Source organism: Oncorhynchus keta, chromosome 20 (assembly GCF_023373465.1).
Source record: "Oncorhynchus keta strain PuntledgeMale-10-30-2019 chromosome 20, Oket_V2, whole genome shotgun sequence".
NCBI lineage: Eukaryota > Metazoa > Chordata > Actinopteri > Salmoniformes > Salmonidae > Oncorhynchus > Oncorhynchus keta.
This window is the reverse complement of record NC_068440.1, coordinates 32,302,086-32,323,171: the sequence shown is the minus strand read 5'-3', so window position 1 is coordinate 32,323,171 and position 21,086 is coordinate 32,302,086. Positions and strand designations below refer to the sequence as shown.

Genomic DNA, 21,086 nt, shown 5'->3' with positions numbered 1-21,086 from the left:
AGATTTTGTATAGGATTGAGGTCAGGGCTTTGTGATGGCCACTAAAATACCTAGACTTTGTTGTTCTTAAGCCATTTTGCCACAACTTTGGAAGTATGCTTGGGGTCATTGTGTATTTGGAAGACCCATTTGCGACCAAGCTTTAACTTCCTGGCTGATGTCTTGATGTTGCTTCAATATATCCATATATAATTTTCCTGCCTCATGATGCAATCTATTTTGTAAAGCGCACCAGTCCCTCCTGCAACAAAGCACCCCCCACAACATGATGCTGCCACCCCCGTGCTTCACGGTTGGGATGGTGTTCTTAAGCTTGTAAGCCTCCCCCTTTTTCCTCCAAACATAACGATGGTCATTATGGCCAAAAACAGTTATATTTTTGTTTCATCAGACCAGAGGGCATTTCTCCAAAAAGTACAATCTTTGTCCCAATGTGCAGTTGCAAACCGTAGTCTGGCTTTTTTTTATGGCGGTTTTGGAGCAGTGGTTTCTTCCTTGCTGAGCGGCCTTTCAGGTTATGTCGCTATAGGACTTGTTTTACTGTGGATATAAATACTTTTGTACCGGTTTCCTCCAGCATCTTCACATCTTCACAGCATCTTGATTTGCACTTTTCACTACAACGTACGTTCTAGGAGACAGAACGAATCTCCTTCCTGATCGGAACGATGGCTGCGTGGTCCCATGGTGTTTTTACGTGCGTACTATTGTTTGTACAGATGAACGTGGTACCGTCAGGCTTTCGGAAATTGCTCCCAAGGATTAACCAGATTTGTGGAGGTCTACAATTTGTTTTCTGAGGTCTTGGCTGATTTCTTTAGATTTCCCCATGATGTCAAGCAAAGAGACACTGAGTTTGAAGGTAGGCCTTGAATTACATCCACAAGTACACATTCAATTGACTCAAATGGTGTCAATTAGCCTATCAGAAGCTCCTAAAGCCATGACATAATTTTCTGGAATTTTCCAAGCTGTTTCAAGGCACAGTCAACTTAGTGTATGTAAACTTCTGACCCACTGGAATTGTTATGCAGTGAATGAAAGTGAAATAATCTGTCTAAACAATTGTTGGAAAAATGACTTGTGTCATGCACAAAGTAGATGTCCTAACCGACTTTCCAAAACTATAGTTTGTTAACAAGAAATGTGTGGAGTGGTTGAAAAACAAGTTTTAATGACTCCAACCTAAGTGTTTGTAAACTTCTGACTTCAACTGTATGTGGTCTGTTGTTTGGTAATTTGACAGAAAGCCAATTTGACATTTTTTCAGTACATTGTTTTCACTGAGTAAATGTACGAGTCTGCTGTTAATGCAGAGGATATTACCAAAGTTGCTGGTGAAACCTATCCCGCTGTAGTTATTGGGGTCAAAATTGGCTCCACTTTTATGGATTGGGTTGATCAGTCCTTGGTTCCAAATATTTGGGAAGATGCCAGAGCTAAGGATGATGTTAGAGTTTTAGTATAGACAATTGGAATTTATTGTCTGTATGTTTGATCATTTCATTGAGGATACCATCACACAATAGTCCTTTCTGGGTTGGAGGGTTTTTATTTTGTCCTGTAGTTCATTCAATGTAATTGGAGAATCCAGTGGGTTCTGGAAGTCTTTAATAGTTGATTCTAAGATTAGTATTTCATCATGTATATGTTTTTTTCTGTTTGTTCTTTGTTGTAGAGCCAAAAAGATTGGAGAAGTGGTTTATCTCCCTCCTCCTCCCATCCCAGGTCTGTACTTCTCCAAACCTGACTCACACTGTTCTTTTCACAGTCTCTGTTTTTACCCCCTCAGGCAAGAGCAGCAGTAACTCTGTTCACTTCACTTTAGCCTTCAGCTCAACTTCACTCATAAAGGAACAAATACAACAAAGCCTTCTACTTCTGGATGCCTCCAGTGGAGTTGTGACATGACATGATGACTCCTTGCTGTCCCCGGTCCACCTGACTGTGCTGCTGCTCCAGTTTAAACTGTTCTGCCTTGTTATTATTCGACCATGCTGGTCATTTATGAACATTTGAACATCTTGGCCATGTTCTGTTATAATCTCCACCCGGCACAGCCAGAAGAGGACTGAAGAGGACCAGAAGAGGACTGGCCACCCCACATAGCCTGGTTCCTCTCTAGGTTTCTTCCTAGGTTTTGGCCTTTCTAGCCACCGTGCTTCTACACCTGCATTGCTTGCTGTTTGGGGTTTTAGGCTGGGTTTCTGTACAGCACTTTGAGATATCAGCTGATGTACGAAGGGCTATATAAATACATTTGATTTGAATTTGATTTGATTTGTGTTTGATAGCAGAATTATGTCTAGGCAGAGAACAACTTTTAAATTATTTATGATGAAAACAACCCCAAAAACACAGTCAGTTGGACTGCTAGTCAGTATCCCAAATGGCATCCCTATTCCCTATATAGTGCACTACGTTTGACCAGGGCTCACATGGGGTTTTGGTCAAAAGTAGTGTACTAAATAGTATGGCTGGGAATTGCCAGGGACCTCACAATACAATATTATCATGATACTTAGGTGCCAATACGATATGTATTGCCATTTTTAAAAATGTTTTTAACTAGGCAAGTCAGTTAAGACAAATTCTTATTTACAAAGACAGCCTACCGGGAAACAGTAGGTTAACTGCCTTGCTCAGCGGCAGAACGACAGATTTTTACCTTGTCAGCTCAGGGATTCGTATCAATTTATTCCCCCATCACTACTACACAGGGAAAGGACGCACTTTCAGACACAGCCCCAGTTACCTGCTCTGCGCGCCTCGAAACAAGCCATGCCCATCTCTTCCTTCAGCTCCTCGTTCTCCACGGCGATGGCCTCGCCTACACCAACAAAGCGGCCCACAGCAACGCTGACGGCCTGGCCCACTCTCTGGATGGCCTGCTGGGTCCGCTCTGACTTCTTTGGCTTGTCTTTGTGGTTGATCAGTGTGGTGATCTAGGAGGATACAGAGACTGGTCAGTGTTGTAATACAAAGGCTGGTCAGTGTGGTGATACAGAGAAACAGGCTGGTGATACAGAGACACAGGCTAGTCAGTGTGGTGATACAGAGACCCAGGCTAGTCAGTGTGGTGATACAGAGACACAGGCTGGTCAGTGTGGTGATACGGAGACACAGGCTGGTCAGTGTGGTGATACAGAGACACAGGCTGGTCAGTGTGGTGATACAGAGACACAACCTGGTCAGTGTGGTGATACAGAGACACAACCTGGTCAGTGTGGTGATACAGAGACACAACCTGGCCAGTGTGGTGATACAGAGACACAACCTGGTCAGTGTGGTGATACAGAGACACAACCTGGTCAGTGTGGTGATACAGAGACACAACCTGGTCAGTGTGGTGATACAGAGACACAACCTGGTCAGTGTGGTGATACAGAGACACAGGCTGGTCAGTGTGGTGATACAGAGACACAGGCTGGTCAGTGTGGTGATACAGAGACACAACCTGGTCAGTGTGGTGATACAGAGACACAACCTGGTCAGTGTGGTGATACAGAGACACAGGCTGGTCAGTGTGGTGATACAGAGACACAGGCTGGTCAGTGTGGTGATACAGAGACACAACCTGGTCAGTGTGGTGATACAGAGACACAACCTGGTCAGTGTGGTGATACAGAGACACAACCTGGTCAGTGTGGTGATACAGAGACACAACCTGGTCAGTGTGGTGATACAGAGACACAACCTGGTCAGTGTGGTGATACAGAGACACAACCTGGTCAGTGTGGTGATACAGAGACACAACCTGGTCAGTGTGGTGATACAGACTACAGAGTCACACTTTCCATGGCACAGTGTGCTGCTGTGCTCAACCTGAATCAGCATACCAACCCATTTCACTGTGGAACAGCATGTTTCTCCAAAACAATTAACCGTCTACACCATCCAGGGTACAGCGCAGGCCATGTTTCCACCACTTTGCCCAAGTGAGGAACCAGAAAAAAAGTAGAATCATTTCCTTTTCCCGGAGAGAGACAGAGAGCTGATTGCTGATTTCCTATGGAGCAGCCTAACAGGTGGAGAGAGCCGGCAGTGAGACAGCAGGAGGTGTCTCCCGTAGCGCAGCATCTACACACGCACTCACACACACACACACAACTCAGGTGGGGCCTATTAGCGACGATCAGAATAATTAGTTATGTATCGGACACGCGAGCGCACACACACACACACACACACACACACACACACACAACTCAGATGGGGCCTGTTAGCTACGATCAGAGTCATCTATTATGTATAGGTTTGAACCTATTACTATAAATTATTCACTGATTGCCTTAGATACCTGAATGGAAACAATCCCTTCCAGACCATAACAGTGCGCAGTTGGTGAGAGCTCAGTCGGGGGGAATTGAAACTGGTACACCACTGGCATTCTCAAGCTCCACTAACTCCTGGTGCGTGTCCCAAATGGCCCCCTATTTCCTTTGTAGCACTACTTTTGACCAGGGCCCACCATGAAGGGAGAAAGGTGCCATTTGGGACACAAACCTGTGGTCAGGTATATGTAATGTAGTAGGTTTACTGTACAAACCATGGTGATTATAAGCAAGTTTAAAACGTGTAAAACAAGTCTAAAACAGAGTGTAAAACTGTCTAAACTTGGGCCCGCAAAACACAGCTTTCGATTCCTTCAGAAAATCTGTGGTAGGATTTTTTGAAACAAGATTTCATCCAATCTGTGGCTCAAATGATTATTTTTGGATTTGGAAAACAAATTCAAATACCTCAGAACTGACTTTAGAATAGAAGGCGCTGGAACAGATAATAGGTTTGTCCATTTCCTATATACAGTTGAAGTCAGAAGTTTACATACACCTTAGCCAAATACATTTAAACTCAGTTTTCACAATTCCTGACATTTAATACTTGCAAAAATTCTCTGTCTTAGGTCAGTTATGATCACCACTTTATTTTAAGAATATAAAATGTCAGAATAATAGTAGAGAGTGATTTATTTCAGCTTTTATTTCTTTCGTCACATTCCCAGTGGGTCAGAAGTTTACATGCACTCAATTAGTATTTGGTAGAATTGCCTTTAAATTGTTTAACTTGGCTCAGACGTTTTGGGTAGTCACAAGCTTCCACAAGCTTCCCACAATAAGTTGGGTGAATTTTGGCCCATTCCTCCTGACAGAGCTGGTGTAACTGAGTCAGGTTTGTAGGCCTCCTTGCTCACGCATGCTTTTTCAGTTCTGCCCACAAATGTTCTATAAGATTGAGGTGAGGGCTTTGTAATGGCCACTCCAATACCTTGACTTTGTTGTCCTTAAGCCATTTTGCCACAACTTTGGAAGTATGCTTGGGGTCCCCATTTGCGACCAAGCTTTAACTTCCTGACTGATGTCTTGAGATGTTGCTTCAATACTTCTACATAATTTTCCTACCTCATGAAGCCATCTATTTTGTGAAGTGCACCAGTCCCTCCTGCAGCAAAGCACCCCCACAACATGATGCTGCCACCCCCGTGCTTCACGTTTGGGATGGTGTTCTTCGGATTGCAAGCCTCCCCCTTTTTCCTCCAAACATAACGATGGTCATTATGGCCAAACAGTTCTATTTTTGTTTCATCAGACCAGAGGACATTTCTCCCCCAAAAAATGCAGCAGTGGCTTCTTTCTTGCTGAGCCGCCTTTCAGCTTATGTCGATATAGGACTAGATTTACTGTGGATAACAACTTTTCTGTTTCCTCCAGCATCTTCATCAAGTCCTTTGGTGTTGTTCTGGGATTGATGTGGGATTGATTTGCACTTTTCGCACTAAAGTACTTTCATCTCTAGGAGACAGAACGGGTCTCCTTCCTGAGCGGTATGACGGCTGCGTGGTCCCATGGTGTTTATACGTGGGTACTATTGTTTGTCAGATGGACGTGGTACCTTCAGGCATTTGGAGGTCTACAATTTTTTTGGAGGTCTTGGCTGATTTCTTTTGATTTTCCCAAGATGTCAAGCAAAGAGTGATAGAGGAATTCTAAATTCCTTTAATGTTTTAATTGCCAATACCAATTAGCACTCATTTCTAATTCATTTAATGAGTTGTAAGTTCATTAATTATGCATGAAGTAGATTGAGACCAGTCTTAAAAGCCAGGTTAAAGAGCGTTTAATTCCAGAGAGTACTAACCCATACACAGACTTCCACAGGTTATAAACTCAAAATGACATCATCAGTTTCCCACGATAGCCCCGTTGTTTTTTTGTTTAGGTCCGGAGATGCTTTCTACTCCCCTCATAAACCAGACATTACAACCTGTCTAAAAGATACAGATTTCTCTCAACAATGGAACAAAACCCAAACATTCTTATCTTGTCTGAAAAGCTTTTTCTCCCCCTTGACCTTCCCAAGAGGCACAGACAATCAAATTAGTTCTGCTTACATTTTCAGTAACGGCTTAACCAATAACCTTTACTTTTCATATCATAACATAATAGTATTAGAATAAATGGTTTCTAATCATTAACGAATACATAATTGATCATCTAAACTATATTTTCCTCTATCAAGAGGCACTGAGTTTGAAGGTAGGCCTTGAAATACATCCACAGGTACACCTCCAATTGACTCAAATTATGTCAATTAGCCTATCAGGAGCTTCTAAAGCCATGACATCCTTTTCTAGAATTTCCCAAGCCATTTAAAGGCATAGTCAACTTAGTGTATGTAAACTTATGACCCACTGGAATTGTGATACAGTGAATTATTAGTGAAATAATCTGTCTGTAAACAATTGTTGGAAAAATTACTTGTGTCATGCACAAAGTAGATGTCCTAACTGACTTGCCAAAACTATAGTTTGTTAACAAGAAATTTGTGGAGTGGTTGAAATGCATGTTTTAATAACTCCAACTTAAGTGTATGTAAACTTCCGACTTCAACTGTAGGTGAATTGGGAAAGTGGATCAGAGGGAGAAACAGAGGCAGAGAGAGAGAGAGAGCGAGAGAACGCAAAGAGGACGCCCTAGGGCGCTGGAACGCAAAGTAACCGAAAGTCCGCTAGTTCGAATTCCCAAGTAGACTAGGTGAAAAATGTGTTGATATGCCCTTGAGCAAGGCACTTATCCAAAGCAACTTACAGGAGCAATTAGGGTTAAGAGCATCTGCTAAATTACTCAAATGTAACAGAACCACAGCCCACTTTTCAAGCAAAACAGAAAATACTCGAGACACATTAATTGGAAGGGGGCGGCAGGTGGGTTTGGAGTGAGTGCGTGACTACGTGATGTCACAGTGTATCCGAGTGGAACGCGATGGTTGGTTTAGTGACGTGTGTCCCTGAAGAGGAGTATAATCAGACAATGAGAGAAAATGTAACAGACCATATCTCTCACTCTCCCCACTTATCTGCCACTCTCCTCTCTCTCTCCTTCAATGCATCACAACAGCACTGCCTGGCAAGGATTAGATAGCCACTACTTATGATGCCTCCAAACCAAGGAGCGTTCGCTAACTCACACACAGAAAAAAAAGAGGCATTCTATAGGAAAAGGGAAATTCCATTTCTGTCCCAGAGTTTGAATACTGGATGAGTTCTACTACTGTTCTACTACTGTATGGGACCATGGTGACTCAGTGATCCAGTTACCATATGGCACACTGTACAGAACCTCTGCAGAAGGTTAGAATGTTTGGCCTGAATTCAAATCAACATCACATTAGTGCAGAATATTATGCAATCCAATTTTCTAATCTAATCATTTGAGTCATATTTTTTATTGTATTTTTTACTTTACCTTTACTAGGCAAGTCAGTTAAGAACAAATTCTTATTTTCAATGACGGCCTAGGAACAGTGTGTTAACTGTCTGTTCAGGGGCAGAACGACATATTTGTACCTTGTCAGCTCTGGGATTTGAACTTGCAACCTTCCGGTTACTCGCCCAACACTCTAACCACTAGGCTATCCTGCCGCCCCATATGTCTTCACTACCCAGTAGATGAGGATAACGTATGTGTGTGTGTGTGTGTGTGTGTGTGTGTGTGTGTGTGTGTGTGTATATATTTGGCGTGCAGGTCATAAAGGGCCTGAATCACAGGGCATCTGGTATTCATGACACTCAAATGTCCTCTCGCGCTGGCACTCACCCAGAAAAGAAGGGATGCGACAGAACCTCAGGAACCTGACCAGTGCATCTGCTTGTGTTCCAAATGAAACACTGTTCCCTATATAGAGCACTACTTTTGGCTAGGCCCAGGGAGATAGGGAGCCATTTGGGAAACACCCTCTGCCCTTTAGCAGCTTGTTGAACGACTGTGGAAACCTGATAATAGCTCCTCCCTCCGTGAGAAATCCATCCATTTACTCTTGAGAAAAACAAGGAGGAAATGAGGGCAGGAGTCTCTTAAAACATTTGAGTGAACGGAAGCGAAAGATAGGGTATACTTGGAAATGTGAGTGTATTGACCATCAGTGTGTGTGTAGGTGTGTATTATAGAGAGGAGAGAAAGTGTCCTTAACTTCCTCCTGCGGTATCAACGGAACACATGACTACATGGGGCTGCCTGTGTAAACAGGAATGAAACGGGGTGGAGAAACATAATATTAATCAGAGAGAGAGACAGAGAGAGATGCTATATTAATTTAAAACCAAAAGGGAGGGAGAGGAGAGCGAGCTGCTATATGGGTCTAAAGCCAAGAAGGGGGGCTGCTATATTGATCTAAAACCAGGAAGGGGGGCTGCTATATTAATCTAAAACCAGGAAGGGGGGAGGGGGCTGCTATATTAATCTAAAACCAGGAAGGGGGGGGCTGCTATATTAATCTAAAACCAGGAAGGGGGGCTGCTGTAAAACCAGGAAGGGGGGCTTAATCTAAAACCAGGAAGGGGGGCTGCTATATTAATCTAAAACCAGGAAGGGGGGGGGCTGCTATATTAATCTTAAACCGGGCTGCTATATTAATCTAAAACCAGGAAGGGGAGAGCTGCTCTATTCATCTAAACCAAGAGGGAGAGCTGCTCTATTCATCTGAAACCAAGAGGGAGAGCTGCTCTATTAATCTGAAACCAAGAGGGAGAGAGAGAGCTGCTATATTAATCTAAAACCAGGAAGGGGGGCTAGGGGGGGGCTGCTCTATTCATCTGAAACCAAGAGGGGGGCTGCTATATTAATCTAAAACCAGGTAGGGGAGGGGGAGCTGCTCTATTCATCTGAAACCAAGAGGGAGAGCTGCTCTATTCATCTGAAACCAAGAGGGAGAGAGAGAGAGCTGCTCTATTCATCTGAAACCAAGAGGGAGAGCTGCTCTATTCATCTGAAACCAAGTGGGAGAGAGAGAGCTGCTATATTAATCTAAAACCAGGTAGGGGGGCGGGGGAGCTGCTCTATTAATCTGAAACCAAGAGGGAGAGCTGCTCTATTCATCTGAAACCAAGAGGGAGAGAGAGAGCTGCTATATAAATCTGAAACCAAGAGGGAGAGCTGCTCTATTAATCTGAAACCAAGAGGGAGAGAGCGCTGCTCTATTAATCTGAAACCAAGAGGGAGGGAGCGCTGCTCTATTAATCTGAAACCAAGAGGGAGGGAGGGAGAGAGAGAGCTGCTATATTAATTTAATCTAAAACCAAGGAGGTAGAGAGATGCTCCCTCTGTGTGTGTGTGTGTGTGTGTGTGTGTGTGTGTGTGTGTGCGCATATTTGGCGTGCAGGTCATAAAGGGCCTGAATCACAGGGCATCTGGTATTCATGACACTCAAATGTCCTCTCACGCTGGCACTCACCCAGAAAAGAAGGGATGCGACAGAACCTCAGGAACCTGACCAGTGCATCTGCTTGTGTTCCAAATGAAACACTGTTCCCTATATAGAGCACTACTTTTGGCTAGGCCCAGGGAGATAGGGAGCCATTTGGGAAACACCCTCTGCCTTTTAGCATCTTTTTTGAACAACTGTGGAAACCTGATAATAGCTCCCTCCGTGAGAAATCCCTCCATTTACTCTTGAGAAAAACAAGGAGGAAAAGAGAGAAAGAGGGAGGGAGCTGCTATAGGTCTACAACCAAAAGAGGGAGAGAGGGAGCTGCTATAGGTCTAAAACCAAAAGAGGGAGAGAGAGAGAGAGCTGCTATAGGTCTAAAACCAAAAGAGGGAGAGAGAGAGAGCTGCTATAGGTCTAAAACCAAAAGAGGGAGAGAGAGAGAGCTGCTATAGGTCTAAAACCAAAAGAGGGAGAGAGAGAGCTGCTATAGGTCTAAAACCAAAAGAGGGAGAGAGAGCTGCTATGGGTCTAAAACCAAAAGAGGAAGAGAGAGCTGCTATGGGTCTAAAACCAAAAGAGGAAGAGAGAGCTGCTATGGGTCTAAAACCAAAAGAGGAAGAGAGAGAGCTGCTATAGGTCTAAAACCAAAAGAGGGAGAGAGAGAGCTGCTATATGTCTAAAACCAAAAGAGGGAGAGGGAGAGCTGCTATAGGTCTAAAACCAAAAGAGGAAGAGAGAGAGAGAGCTGCTATAGGTCTAAAACCAAAAGAGGGAGAGAGAGAGCTGCTATATGTCTAAAACCAAAAGAGGAAGAGAGCTGCTATATGGGTATAAAATTTAAAAAGAGCTAGAGAGCTGCTATATGAGTCTAAAACCAATGTCTAATTATCTAACAGAGAGGAGGAAAATTGTCCAACACACCATAGCCAAACTCTAAACACTATACATACACTTCGTTTGGAGTCATTAAAACTTGTTTTTCAACCACTCCACACATTTCTTGTTAACAAACTATAGTTTTGGCAGGTCGGTTAGTACCTCTACTTTGTGCATGACAAGTCATTTTTCCAACAATTGTTTACAGATTATTTCACTTATTCACTGTTTCACAATTCCAGTGGGTCAGAAGTTTACATGCACCACGCACGCCTCCAACTCAATCATCAAGTTTGTGGACGACACTACAGTGGTAGGCTTGATTACCAACAACGACGAGACGGCCTACAGGGAGGAGGTGAGGGCCCTCGGAGTGTGGTGTCAGGAAAATAACCTGACACTCAACGTCAACAAAACTAAGGAGATGATTGTGGACTTCAGGAAACAGCAGAGGGAACACCCCCCTATCCACATCGATGGAACAGTAGTGGAGAGGGTAGCAAGTTTTAAGTTCCTCGGCGTACACATCACAGACAAACTGAATTGGTCCACCCACACAGACAGCATCGTGAAGAAGGCGCAGCAGCGCCTCTTCAACCTCAGGAGGCTGAAGAAATTCGGGTTGTCACCAAAAGCACTCACAAACTTCTACAGATGCACAATCGAGAGCATCCTGTCGGGCTGTATCACCGCCTGGTACAGAAACTGCTCCGCCCACAACCGTAAGGCTCTCCAGAGGGTAGTGAGGTCTGCACAACGCATCACCAGGGGCAAACTACCTGCCCTCCAGGACACCTACACCACCCGATGTTACAGGAAGGACATAAAGATCATCAAGGACAACAACCACCCGAGCCACTGCCTGTTCACCCCGCTATCATCCAGAAGGCGAGGTCAGTACAGGTGCATCAAAGCTGGGGCCGAGAGACTGAAAAACAGCTTCTATCTCAAGGCCATCAGACTGTTAAACAGCCCCCACTAACATTGAGTGGCTGCTGCCAACACACTGACTCAACTCCAGCTACTTTAATAATGGGAATTGATGTAAAATATAATCACTAGCCACTTTAAACAATGCTACTTAATATAATGTTTACATGCCCTACATTATTCATCTCATATGTCTACATATATACTGTACTCGATATCATCTACTGCATCTTTATGTAATACATGTATCACTAGCCATTTTGACTATGCCACTTTGTTTACATACTCATCTCATATGTATATACTGTACTTGATACCATCTACTGCATCTTGCCTATGCTGCTCTGTACCATCACTCATTCATATATCCTTATGTACATATTCCTTATCCCTTTACACTTGTGTGTATAAGGTAGTAGTTTTGGAATTGTTAGATTACTCGTTGGTTATTACTGCATTGTCGGAACTAGAAGCACAAGCATTTCGCTACACTTGCATTAACATCTGCTAACCATGTGTATGTGACAAATACATTTGATTTGACTACGTTGACTGTGCCTTTAAATGGCTTGGGAAATTCTAGAAAATTATGTCATGGCTTTAGGAGCTTCTGATAGGCTAATTGACATCAATTGACTCAAATTGAGGTGTACCTGTGGATGTATTTCAAGACCTACCTTCAAACTCTGTTCCTCTTTGCTTGACATCTTGGGAAAATCAAAAGAAATCAGCCAAGACCTCAGAAAATGTGTAACTCCACAAGTCTGGTTAATCCTTGGGAGCAATTTCCAAATGCCTGAATGTACCACGTTCATCTGTACAATAGTACGCAAGTATAAACACCATGGGACCAATTATAATACGGTTTTAAGTACCTCAATGGATCGTAAAGTGAATCACCCTCAAGCACTAAAGGAAATCATGAAGATCATGGATACATTAGAACTTTTTTTATTTTACCTTTATTTAACCAGGTAAGCTAGTTGAGAACACCTTTATTTAACCAGGTAGGCTAGTTGAGAACACCTTTATTTAACCAGGTAGGCTCGTTGAGAACACCTTTATTTAACCAGGTAGGCTAGTTGAGAACACCTTATTTAACCAGGTAGGCTAGTTGAGAACACCTTTATTTAACCAGGTAGGCTAGTTGAGAACACCTTATTTAACCAGGTAGGCTAGTTGAGAACACCTTATTTAACCAGGTAGGCTAGTTGAGAACAAGTTCTCATTTGCAACTGCGACCTGGCCAAGATAAAGCATAGCAGTGTGAACAGACAACACAGAGTTACACATGGAGTAAACAATTAACAAGTCAATAACACAGTAGGAAAAAAAGGGAGTCTATATACATTGTGTGCAAAAGGCATGAGGAGGTAGGCGAATAATTACAATTTTCCAGATTAACACTGGAGTGATAAATGATCAGATGGTCATGTACAGGTAGAGATATTGGTGTGCAAAAGAGCAGAAAAGTAAATAAATAAAAACAGTAACTAGAGTATATGGAAGCTGAAAAACCCTGACCTAGTGAGATATACATGGAGGAGGCTTAATCAAGCTAGCCGTCTTGATTACTTCCTAGTCTCATTCTTGCTGGCATCAAAAGTAAAAAACTGTATTAATAGGAGACCGAATGTGATCGGACCACCATCTAATTGGCCTCCATATAACTATTACAGAATTTCCAAGTGGACGGGGAGATTGGAAATTTAATCAAAGCCTATTGGATGACAATTTGATCTTAACTAAGACAACATGGGTACAGCAGATCCCCTTATTGTATAGGACACTTAAATGTACTTTCAGAAACCATTCAATAAAATACTCATCATTAATACAAAAGCAGTTTAGGTCAGAAGAGATTAGACTAATAAAGGAAAGAGGAAGTAACAGAGCAGGTAGATGGTAACGGAAATTGTACTATAGGAGGCACAAAATAGGTCAGAGGAAAATCTAAAATAAATGGGGGTACTTATTCACTGTTCCAAGTGTAATGTATTACAAAAATAAACCAAATTGGATGGAAAATTGTGAAAAATGCACAAAATTGTTCTTGAATCTTCAAAATCGAAATTATACCAAAAATAATTTACAGAATTACAAATGGAGTCATCCATGATTCACCAAATTCTATTTTGAAAGTGGAAGCAAAATATTTTAAGCATGTTTTCTTAACCGTCTCCTCCATTTCCACTGAATGATGCTAACTGTAAGGATTTATTTCCTAATAATAATGTAAAATTAACAAATTTACAGAAAGACCTGTGTGAAGGCCAATTTAAAGAAGAGGACATTTACATTTTTTCAGTCTGGAAAAACACCAGTGCTTGAAGGTATAGCAGTAGAGTTATATCAGATCTTTTTATATGTACTCTAAGATTCATTATTGGCCTGTTTTAATTACTCCTATACAAACAGACTTTCAGGTACTCAACAAGAAGATATGATTTCATTACTAATAAAACAGTACCCAGGTGGGTGGTAAGTATAAAGATCCAGTCCATAAAAAAAAACTGGAGGCCTCTAACACTACAATGTTGTGATGCGAAAAATCCTAGCAAAATGCATAACACATAGAATTTAAAAAAAGGTTTTACCAGATATTGTTCATCCTGATCAGACAGGTTTTTTACATGGACGATATATTGTAGATAATATACAACAATTATTTGAAACAATTGAACATTATGAAACATCAAAGATACCAGGCCCGGTCTTCATAGCAGATTTTGAAAACGGCGTTTGATAAATTACGACTAGATTTAATATATAAATACCTGGATTACTTTAATTTTGGTGACTCTTACATAATGGGTTAAAGTTTAATACAGCAACCCCAGATGTAAAATAGTAAAAAAAAAAATGTTACTTCAGAAAGTATTGAGCTTTTAAGAGGAGTTAAAACAAGGCTGTCCGTTGTCTCCATATCTATTTATTATGGCCATTGAAATGCTGCTATTAAAATTAGACTCAACAAGAACATCAAGGGGTTAGAAATCCAGGGGATAAAAGCTTCACTCATACATAAATTATACTTAAACCCAAAATGGTTCTCCAGTAGATTAATAAGAACAGCTCGTCCTTCGTTCTAAAATTGCCTTCATACAGATTACAACTGCTCATTTCCGACTAATTTAAAATTACATTTATTTTGAAGTATCGTCCTTTCTTAAACAAACCATACAAAGCTGGTTACAATTTCAGTTTTATCCTCCAGAAAAGATAGAACAAATATGACAACAAATGTTATGGTTAAACTCAAATATACGGATTCATAAAAAAATATATATTTATGGGAAGGGAACTTGTTTGCCTGCCATATATTAAAGATACCAATTGGCAGAAAGGAACTGGCACAAATAGAAAAATATACCAGTTTCATTTGAGGACAAAAATTGGCAGATTACAGGTTGCAAAATAAATGGGAAGAGATTTTCAATGTACAAATTCCATGGTACATGGTATATGAACTGGTTCAAAAAACTACACTTGACTCAACACTTAGAGTGAATTAAATATTATTAAATAGAATTCTTGCCACCAACAGAATGCTATATATATGGGGCATACAACAATCTCAGCTCTGTAGATTTTGCTGCAAAGAGACAGAAACAACAGATAATGTATTCTGCTATTGCCCCCATGTAGCTTGTTTCTGGTCACAGGTTCAGGAATGGTTTTTAAAAAAAAATCACAACATACACTTAAAATTAACCTTACAAATAGCAGTGTTGAGCGATTTGGAAAAGCATAGTGAGTCAATAAACAATATAATAATACTCATAGGAAAGGTTTTCATCTTTATCTCACACTCTGTGGATAAAATACGACTAGAAAGGGTAAAAATGTATGTAAAACAGCACAATTGAGAAATATGTCACACGGAAGCCAAACGAGGGTGGTCTATGGTGATTGGCGGGGTGGGCTGAGAGTGGCTGAGGGTTGGGATTAAAGAGCTGAGGTCTATGGTGATTGGCGGGGTGGGCTGAGAGTGGCTGAGGGTTGGGATTAAAGAGCTGAGGTCTATGGTGATTGGCAGGGTGGGCTGAGAGTGGCTGAGGGTTGGGATTAAAGAGCTGAGGTCTATGGTGATTGGCAGGGTGGGCTGAGAGTGGCTGAGGGTTGGGATTAAAGAGCTGAGGTCTATGGTGATTGGCAGGGTGGGCTGAGAGTGGCTGAGGGTTCAAAGAGATTATCTTTGGTAATGTATTATTTTTATGTGACTTCTTTATATAAAAGTACCATGTATGTCAAATGTATGTATATGTAGCAGAAAAGCTGTAAAAAAAAACAGATATTTGTCCTCTGAAGAGGGGGGGTGGTGGTCGGGTTGATCAAAAAAAATATATAAAAAAATTCAATTTGAAAAAGTTCTCTCTTACCTTACTGTCCATGTGGCGTTTGTGACCAACAATAAACGGGACATCTGTATTATTATCATCAGTAACAAGCCCCTGTATCAATATCAAGTCTATGTCCATCCAAACAGTAATGCAAGGAACATTATTGCACCTTATTCCCAAAGTAGTGCACTACTTTTGACCAGAGCTATATGTGCCCTGGTCAAGAGCAGTGCACTAAATAGGGAACGTGTGCAATCATTGGGCACAATCTAATTACGCAAGCCACTCAGTGGATGTTGTTCTTGTTCAACAGCATCAGTGTCTGTGGTTGTCAGGCAAAAACACTGCCGAGTGTTATTCATAGCTGTGAGCAAACAGATGAGTGTGAAAAGTGGCAGAGCGCACACACAAACACATACACACACCTCTGACACATTCCACATGCATCCCAATGAGAACAGAACAGCCTCAGAGCATCAAGAGGATTAAACTAATACCTGTCAAGGATTCAGAGGAAAACTTCAAAGAACAAAACCAAAAGTTCCTTTTGCCTCCGACTTTATCGGAACAAGCACACACATTACCTGTTCATAGAGGTATGCAAATACACACAGACGCACACATACACGTACACACGCAATTACACACACCTCTCCCTGACAGTCTAATACTATGCTGAGAAGGATTATCACCACAGCAAGCAAGGTACTTGGAGTCAAACAGACAGGCCTGGATGAGATCTTTAAAGTCAGGGCCCTCCGCAAGGCTCACAAAATCATTTTAGACCCAAGCCACCCCATGTACCTGGACTTTGAACTACTCCCCTCTAGGCGCAGGTATAGGGCACCCTTCAGCAGGGAAAACACAACTAGACAATCACTTGTGCCAGGTGTGATATCCCTCGTAAATAGCTCGGGCTAATGTTCCTATCGACCCAGTAAGGCCAGCAGGCTAGTCTTTAAAAAATAAAAAATAAATGTTTTATTGGTATGAAACTTGTATTGTCAATCTTGTTTTGTATTTAAACGTGTACATGACACTGCAACAAAATTTCCCCATGGGGACAATAAAGTCAGTAAGTTACAGTGCCTTGTAAAATAATTAATCCCCCTTGGCGTTTTTTCTATTTTGTTACAACCTGTAATTTAAATTGATTTTTATTTGGATTTCATGAAATGGACATAAAGGAAATAGTCCAAATTGGTGAACTGAAATGAAAAAAAAATTACTTGCATGCGTATGTATTCACCCCCTTTGCTATGAAGACCCGAAATAAGTGTGTTACATGATCTGAGTATATACAGTTGAAGTCAAAAGTTTACATACACCTTAGCCAAATACATTTAAACTCAGTTTCACAATTCCTGACATTTAATCCCCTTAAAAAATAAGGTAACCTGCCTAAATGACTACCGACACGTAGCACTCTTGTCTGTAGCCATGAAATGCTTTGAAAGGCTGGTTACGGCTCACATCAACACCATCATCCCAAAAACCCTAGACCCACTCCAATTTGCATACCGCCCCAACAGATGATGCAGTCTCTATTGCACACCGCAGTGCCCTTACCCACCTAGACAGAAGGAACACCTATGTGAGAATGCTATTCAATGACTACAGCTCAGCGTTCAACACCATAGTGCCCTCAAAGCTCATCAATAAGCTAAGGACCCTGGGACTAAACACCTCCCTCTGCAACTGGATCCTGGACTTCCTGACGGGCCACCATGTAAGTAAGGGTAGGCAACAACACGTCTGCCACGCTGATCCTCAACACTGGGACCCCTCAGAGGTGTGTGCTTATTCCCCTCCTATATTCATTTACATTTAAGTCATTTAGCAGACGCTCTTATCCAGAGCGACTTACAAATTGGTGCATTCACCTTATGACATCCAGTGGAACAGCCACTTTACAATAGTGCATCTAAATCTTTTAGGGGGTGAGAAGGATTACTTATCCCCTGTTCCCTGTTCACCTACAACTGCGTGGACAAACACGACTCCAACACCATTGAGGTGGCAGGGATCCTAGTGGTTAGAGCATTGGGCCAGTAACCGAAAGGTTGCTGGATCGAATCCCTGAGCTGACAAGGTAAAAATCTGTTGTTCTGCCCCTGAGCAAGGCAGTTAACCCACTGTTCCCGTCCCGAAGACGTGGATGTCGATTAAGTCAGCCCCCCACACCTCTCTGATTCAGAGGGGTTGGGTTAAATGTAGAAGACACATTTCAGTTGAATGCATTCAGTTGCACAACTGGTTATCCCCCCCCCCCTTTCCATTAAGTTTGCTGACGACACAACAGTGATCAAAGACAACGATGAGACAGAGACCTGGCAATGTGGTGCCAGGACAACAACCACTCCCTCAATGTGAGCAAGACAAAAAGGAGAACAGGACCCCATTAACATCGACAGAGCTGTAGTGGAGCGGGTCAAGAGTTAAGTTCCTTGGTGTCCACCAACGAACTATCATGGTCCAAACGCACCAAGACAGTCGTGAAGAGGGCACGACAACACCTATTCACCCTCAGAAGAATGAAAAGATTTGGCAAGGGTCCCCAGATCCTTAAAGTTCTACAGCTGCACCATCGAGAGCATCCTAACGGGTTGTATCACTGCCTGGTATGGCAACTGCTCGGCATCTGACCGTAAGGCGCTACAGAGGGTAGTGCATATGGCCCAGTACATCGCTGGGGCCAAGCTTCCTGCCATCCAGGACTTATACTAGGCGGTGTCAGAGGAAAGCCCCAAAAAAATTGTCAAAGAATCCAGTCACCCAATCAGACTTTTCAGAAAATCTTGAAACACCCGTGGCTGCCTCCTGTGGCTGCCTCCTGTGGCTGCCTCCTGTGGCTGCCTCCTGTATATGTTTGTGCACGTGCCTCCTGTATATGTTTGTGCACGTGCCTCCAAGTGTGTGGGTGATCGCATGTGTTTTTCTATTTACACAAAGGACTTCAAAATCAGACTTTTTCTGAGTGATCTAGAGGCTTTCCAGTTATTACTAAATCCCATAGGGAAAATCCAGTCAATTCTTCTTAGCAGTAATGGCAAACACTATGGCTCTGTCAAGATTGCACCCTAATCCCTATGTAGTGCACTACTTTTAACCAGAGCCGTGGTCAAAAGAAGTGTACTTCATAGGGAATATGGCACCATTTAGGACGCACACTGTGTAATACCCAGCGAGTTTGAACAAGAGTAACTTGGAAGCTTTATTTAACACACATCTGCTTTTTTTCATGAAAAGATTACTTTGGCCCCGCTATTTCATTGTCAATCTCTTAATTCAGGCTGTTCTTATTTACTATGGATGTACCATAGTAAATGTGAATCCAGGACACTCAAATTAGTATGATATGTTAGGTTAAAAGACAGGTGGTTACTTAAGGCAACAATCAAAGTACGGTGGTTGGTCAGGCGTAGAACTCAAAGGTTGCAAGTTCATAACTTATCACAGACAACATTGACATTTTTGGTAATTAGCATCTTTTCAACTACTTTGCAAACACTTAGCATGTTCGCTTTCCCTAAAACTAACCTTAATCCCTAACCCCTAGCCTAGCTAACGTTAGCCATGTAGCCAGAATTCGTCATATGTCATACATTTAGCAAATTCGTAACATATAGTACACTAAGCAAATTTGCAACATATTGTAAAGTCTTCTGATGGCAGTGGTCTTGGGTTCGAATCCCAGTCAGTCATGCAATGACTATAGGGATGGTCTGCAGACTGTGTACTGGGACGAAACACCTCCCTCTGCAACTGGATCCTGGATCTCCTGATGAGCCACCCCCAGGTAGTACAGCAAACCTCCCTTCCAGTTGAGCAGATGGACATCAACTGAAAAAAGGATTGTGTGGTTCCGTCTCTAATTGGGGGATAAGGTATTTAAAAAAACAGAAGCACTAATCAACACAGTCATTAAAAGATGCTGAAACCTTGGCAACACCCTCCCACTGAAACAAGTGCCATTAAAAGTGAGCCAGTGACAGACACTGAAAGGGCTATGCAGCATCTCTGCACTGCTCTCTGCTGTAAAGCTCTCCGGTCGCTAAAAGGACACAGTCCCCTACTATCACAGGACTATCATTTTGTCACGGAACATCGAGAACATTGCTCTCAAACTGGCAACTGACTGAAAGCTTTTCTTTTCTTCTCTTATACAATATCATGTTTCCCACAGGGTTGGACTTTTTTTTTCAGTAACCTGAACTGAGGTGAAACACTTTTTTCTGCTGTGTAATGCAGGGGGATGGGGGAAAAGATGAAAGTCATGCTGAATATGCACTTTAATGGAAGAATAAATTCCTTCCAAATTGTCTGTGAGTGGATGAGGCTCAGCTAGCTCAGCACAGCAAGCCAGAATGCCAGACAGAGGGCGAGAGAGCTCGAGAGAGAGGGAGGGCAGATAATTAAGATCAAAGAGTGGAATGGGGACAGTGTGTAAGACACACTTTACACAAAGGCCACTGGCCTGCTTATTGTCTATGGGTAAGATAGATATATATCTATCTATCTATGAGAGAGAGCTCCCATCTATGAGAGAGAGCTCCCATCTATGAGAGAGAGCTCCCATCTATGAGAGAGAGCTCCCATCTATGAGAGAGAGCTCCCATCTATGAGAGAGAGCTCCTATCTCTGGAGGGTTCATAAAGGTGGGGTGCTTCTACACCTGCATTGCTTGCTGTTTGGGGTTTTAGGCTGGGTTTCTGTACAGCACTGAGATATCAGCTGATGTACGAAGGGCTATATAAATACATTTGATTTGATTGGATTCAATTCCCTGGGAAAGTGTTCTACAGTCTGTGCTCTGGCACTAAATCTACATCCCTCTGGAGCATAGCACTACACACCTTAATAACAACACCTAGATCCAATACCACCTCTCTCTCACTGTCAATGAGCCCTTGGGGAGCATTTCACAGTTCTCCTTCGCACAGCTCAAGCAGTGAGTATGTATATGTGTGTGTGTCACGAGTGTGTGTCTCATGTTTCCCGCAAAACATCTCTGGTCACGGTCATTTAACATGCAGACCGCAGCTGAACCAAACCCGGGGGCCCGGCCCTGTTCAGAGCAGTGCTAAGAAGAACCATGAGGGTGCTTTCTGTTTGAGACAAAAGCATGGCTGAAGGACACCAGGACGGTCATTACTGACACAAAGCATCAGTGAGTGAATCATACCAGGCTGCCAGCCAGGCATACAAACCCCATCCCAACGCATGAATCAC

At 42.4% G+C, this 21,086-nt stretch overlaps 1 protein-coding gene across 1 annotated transcript in view; it reads right to left on the bottom strand.

The window, feature by feature from the left end:
• The window catches only part of LOC118399639 (alpha-catulin), a 117,441-nt gene that overhangs the window by 64,216 nt on the left and 32,139 nt on the right, over window positions 1-21,086 (bottom strand). The window contains exon 2 of the mRNA XM_035795892.2: window positions 2,756-2,945. Coding sequence (XP_035651785.2) covers window positions 2,756-2,945 — 190 coding nt within the window. The remainder of the gene's footprint in view (window positions 1-2,755; window positions 2,946-21,086) is intronic.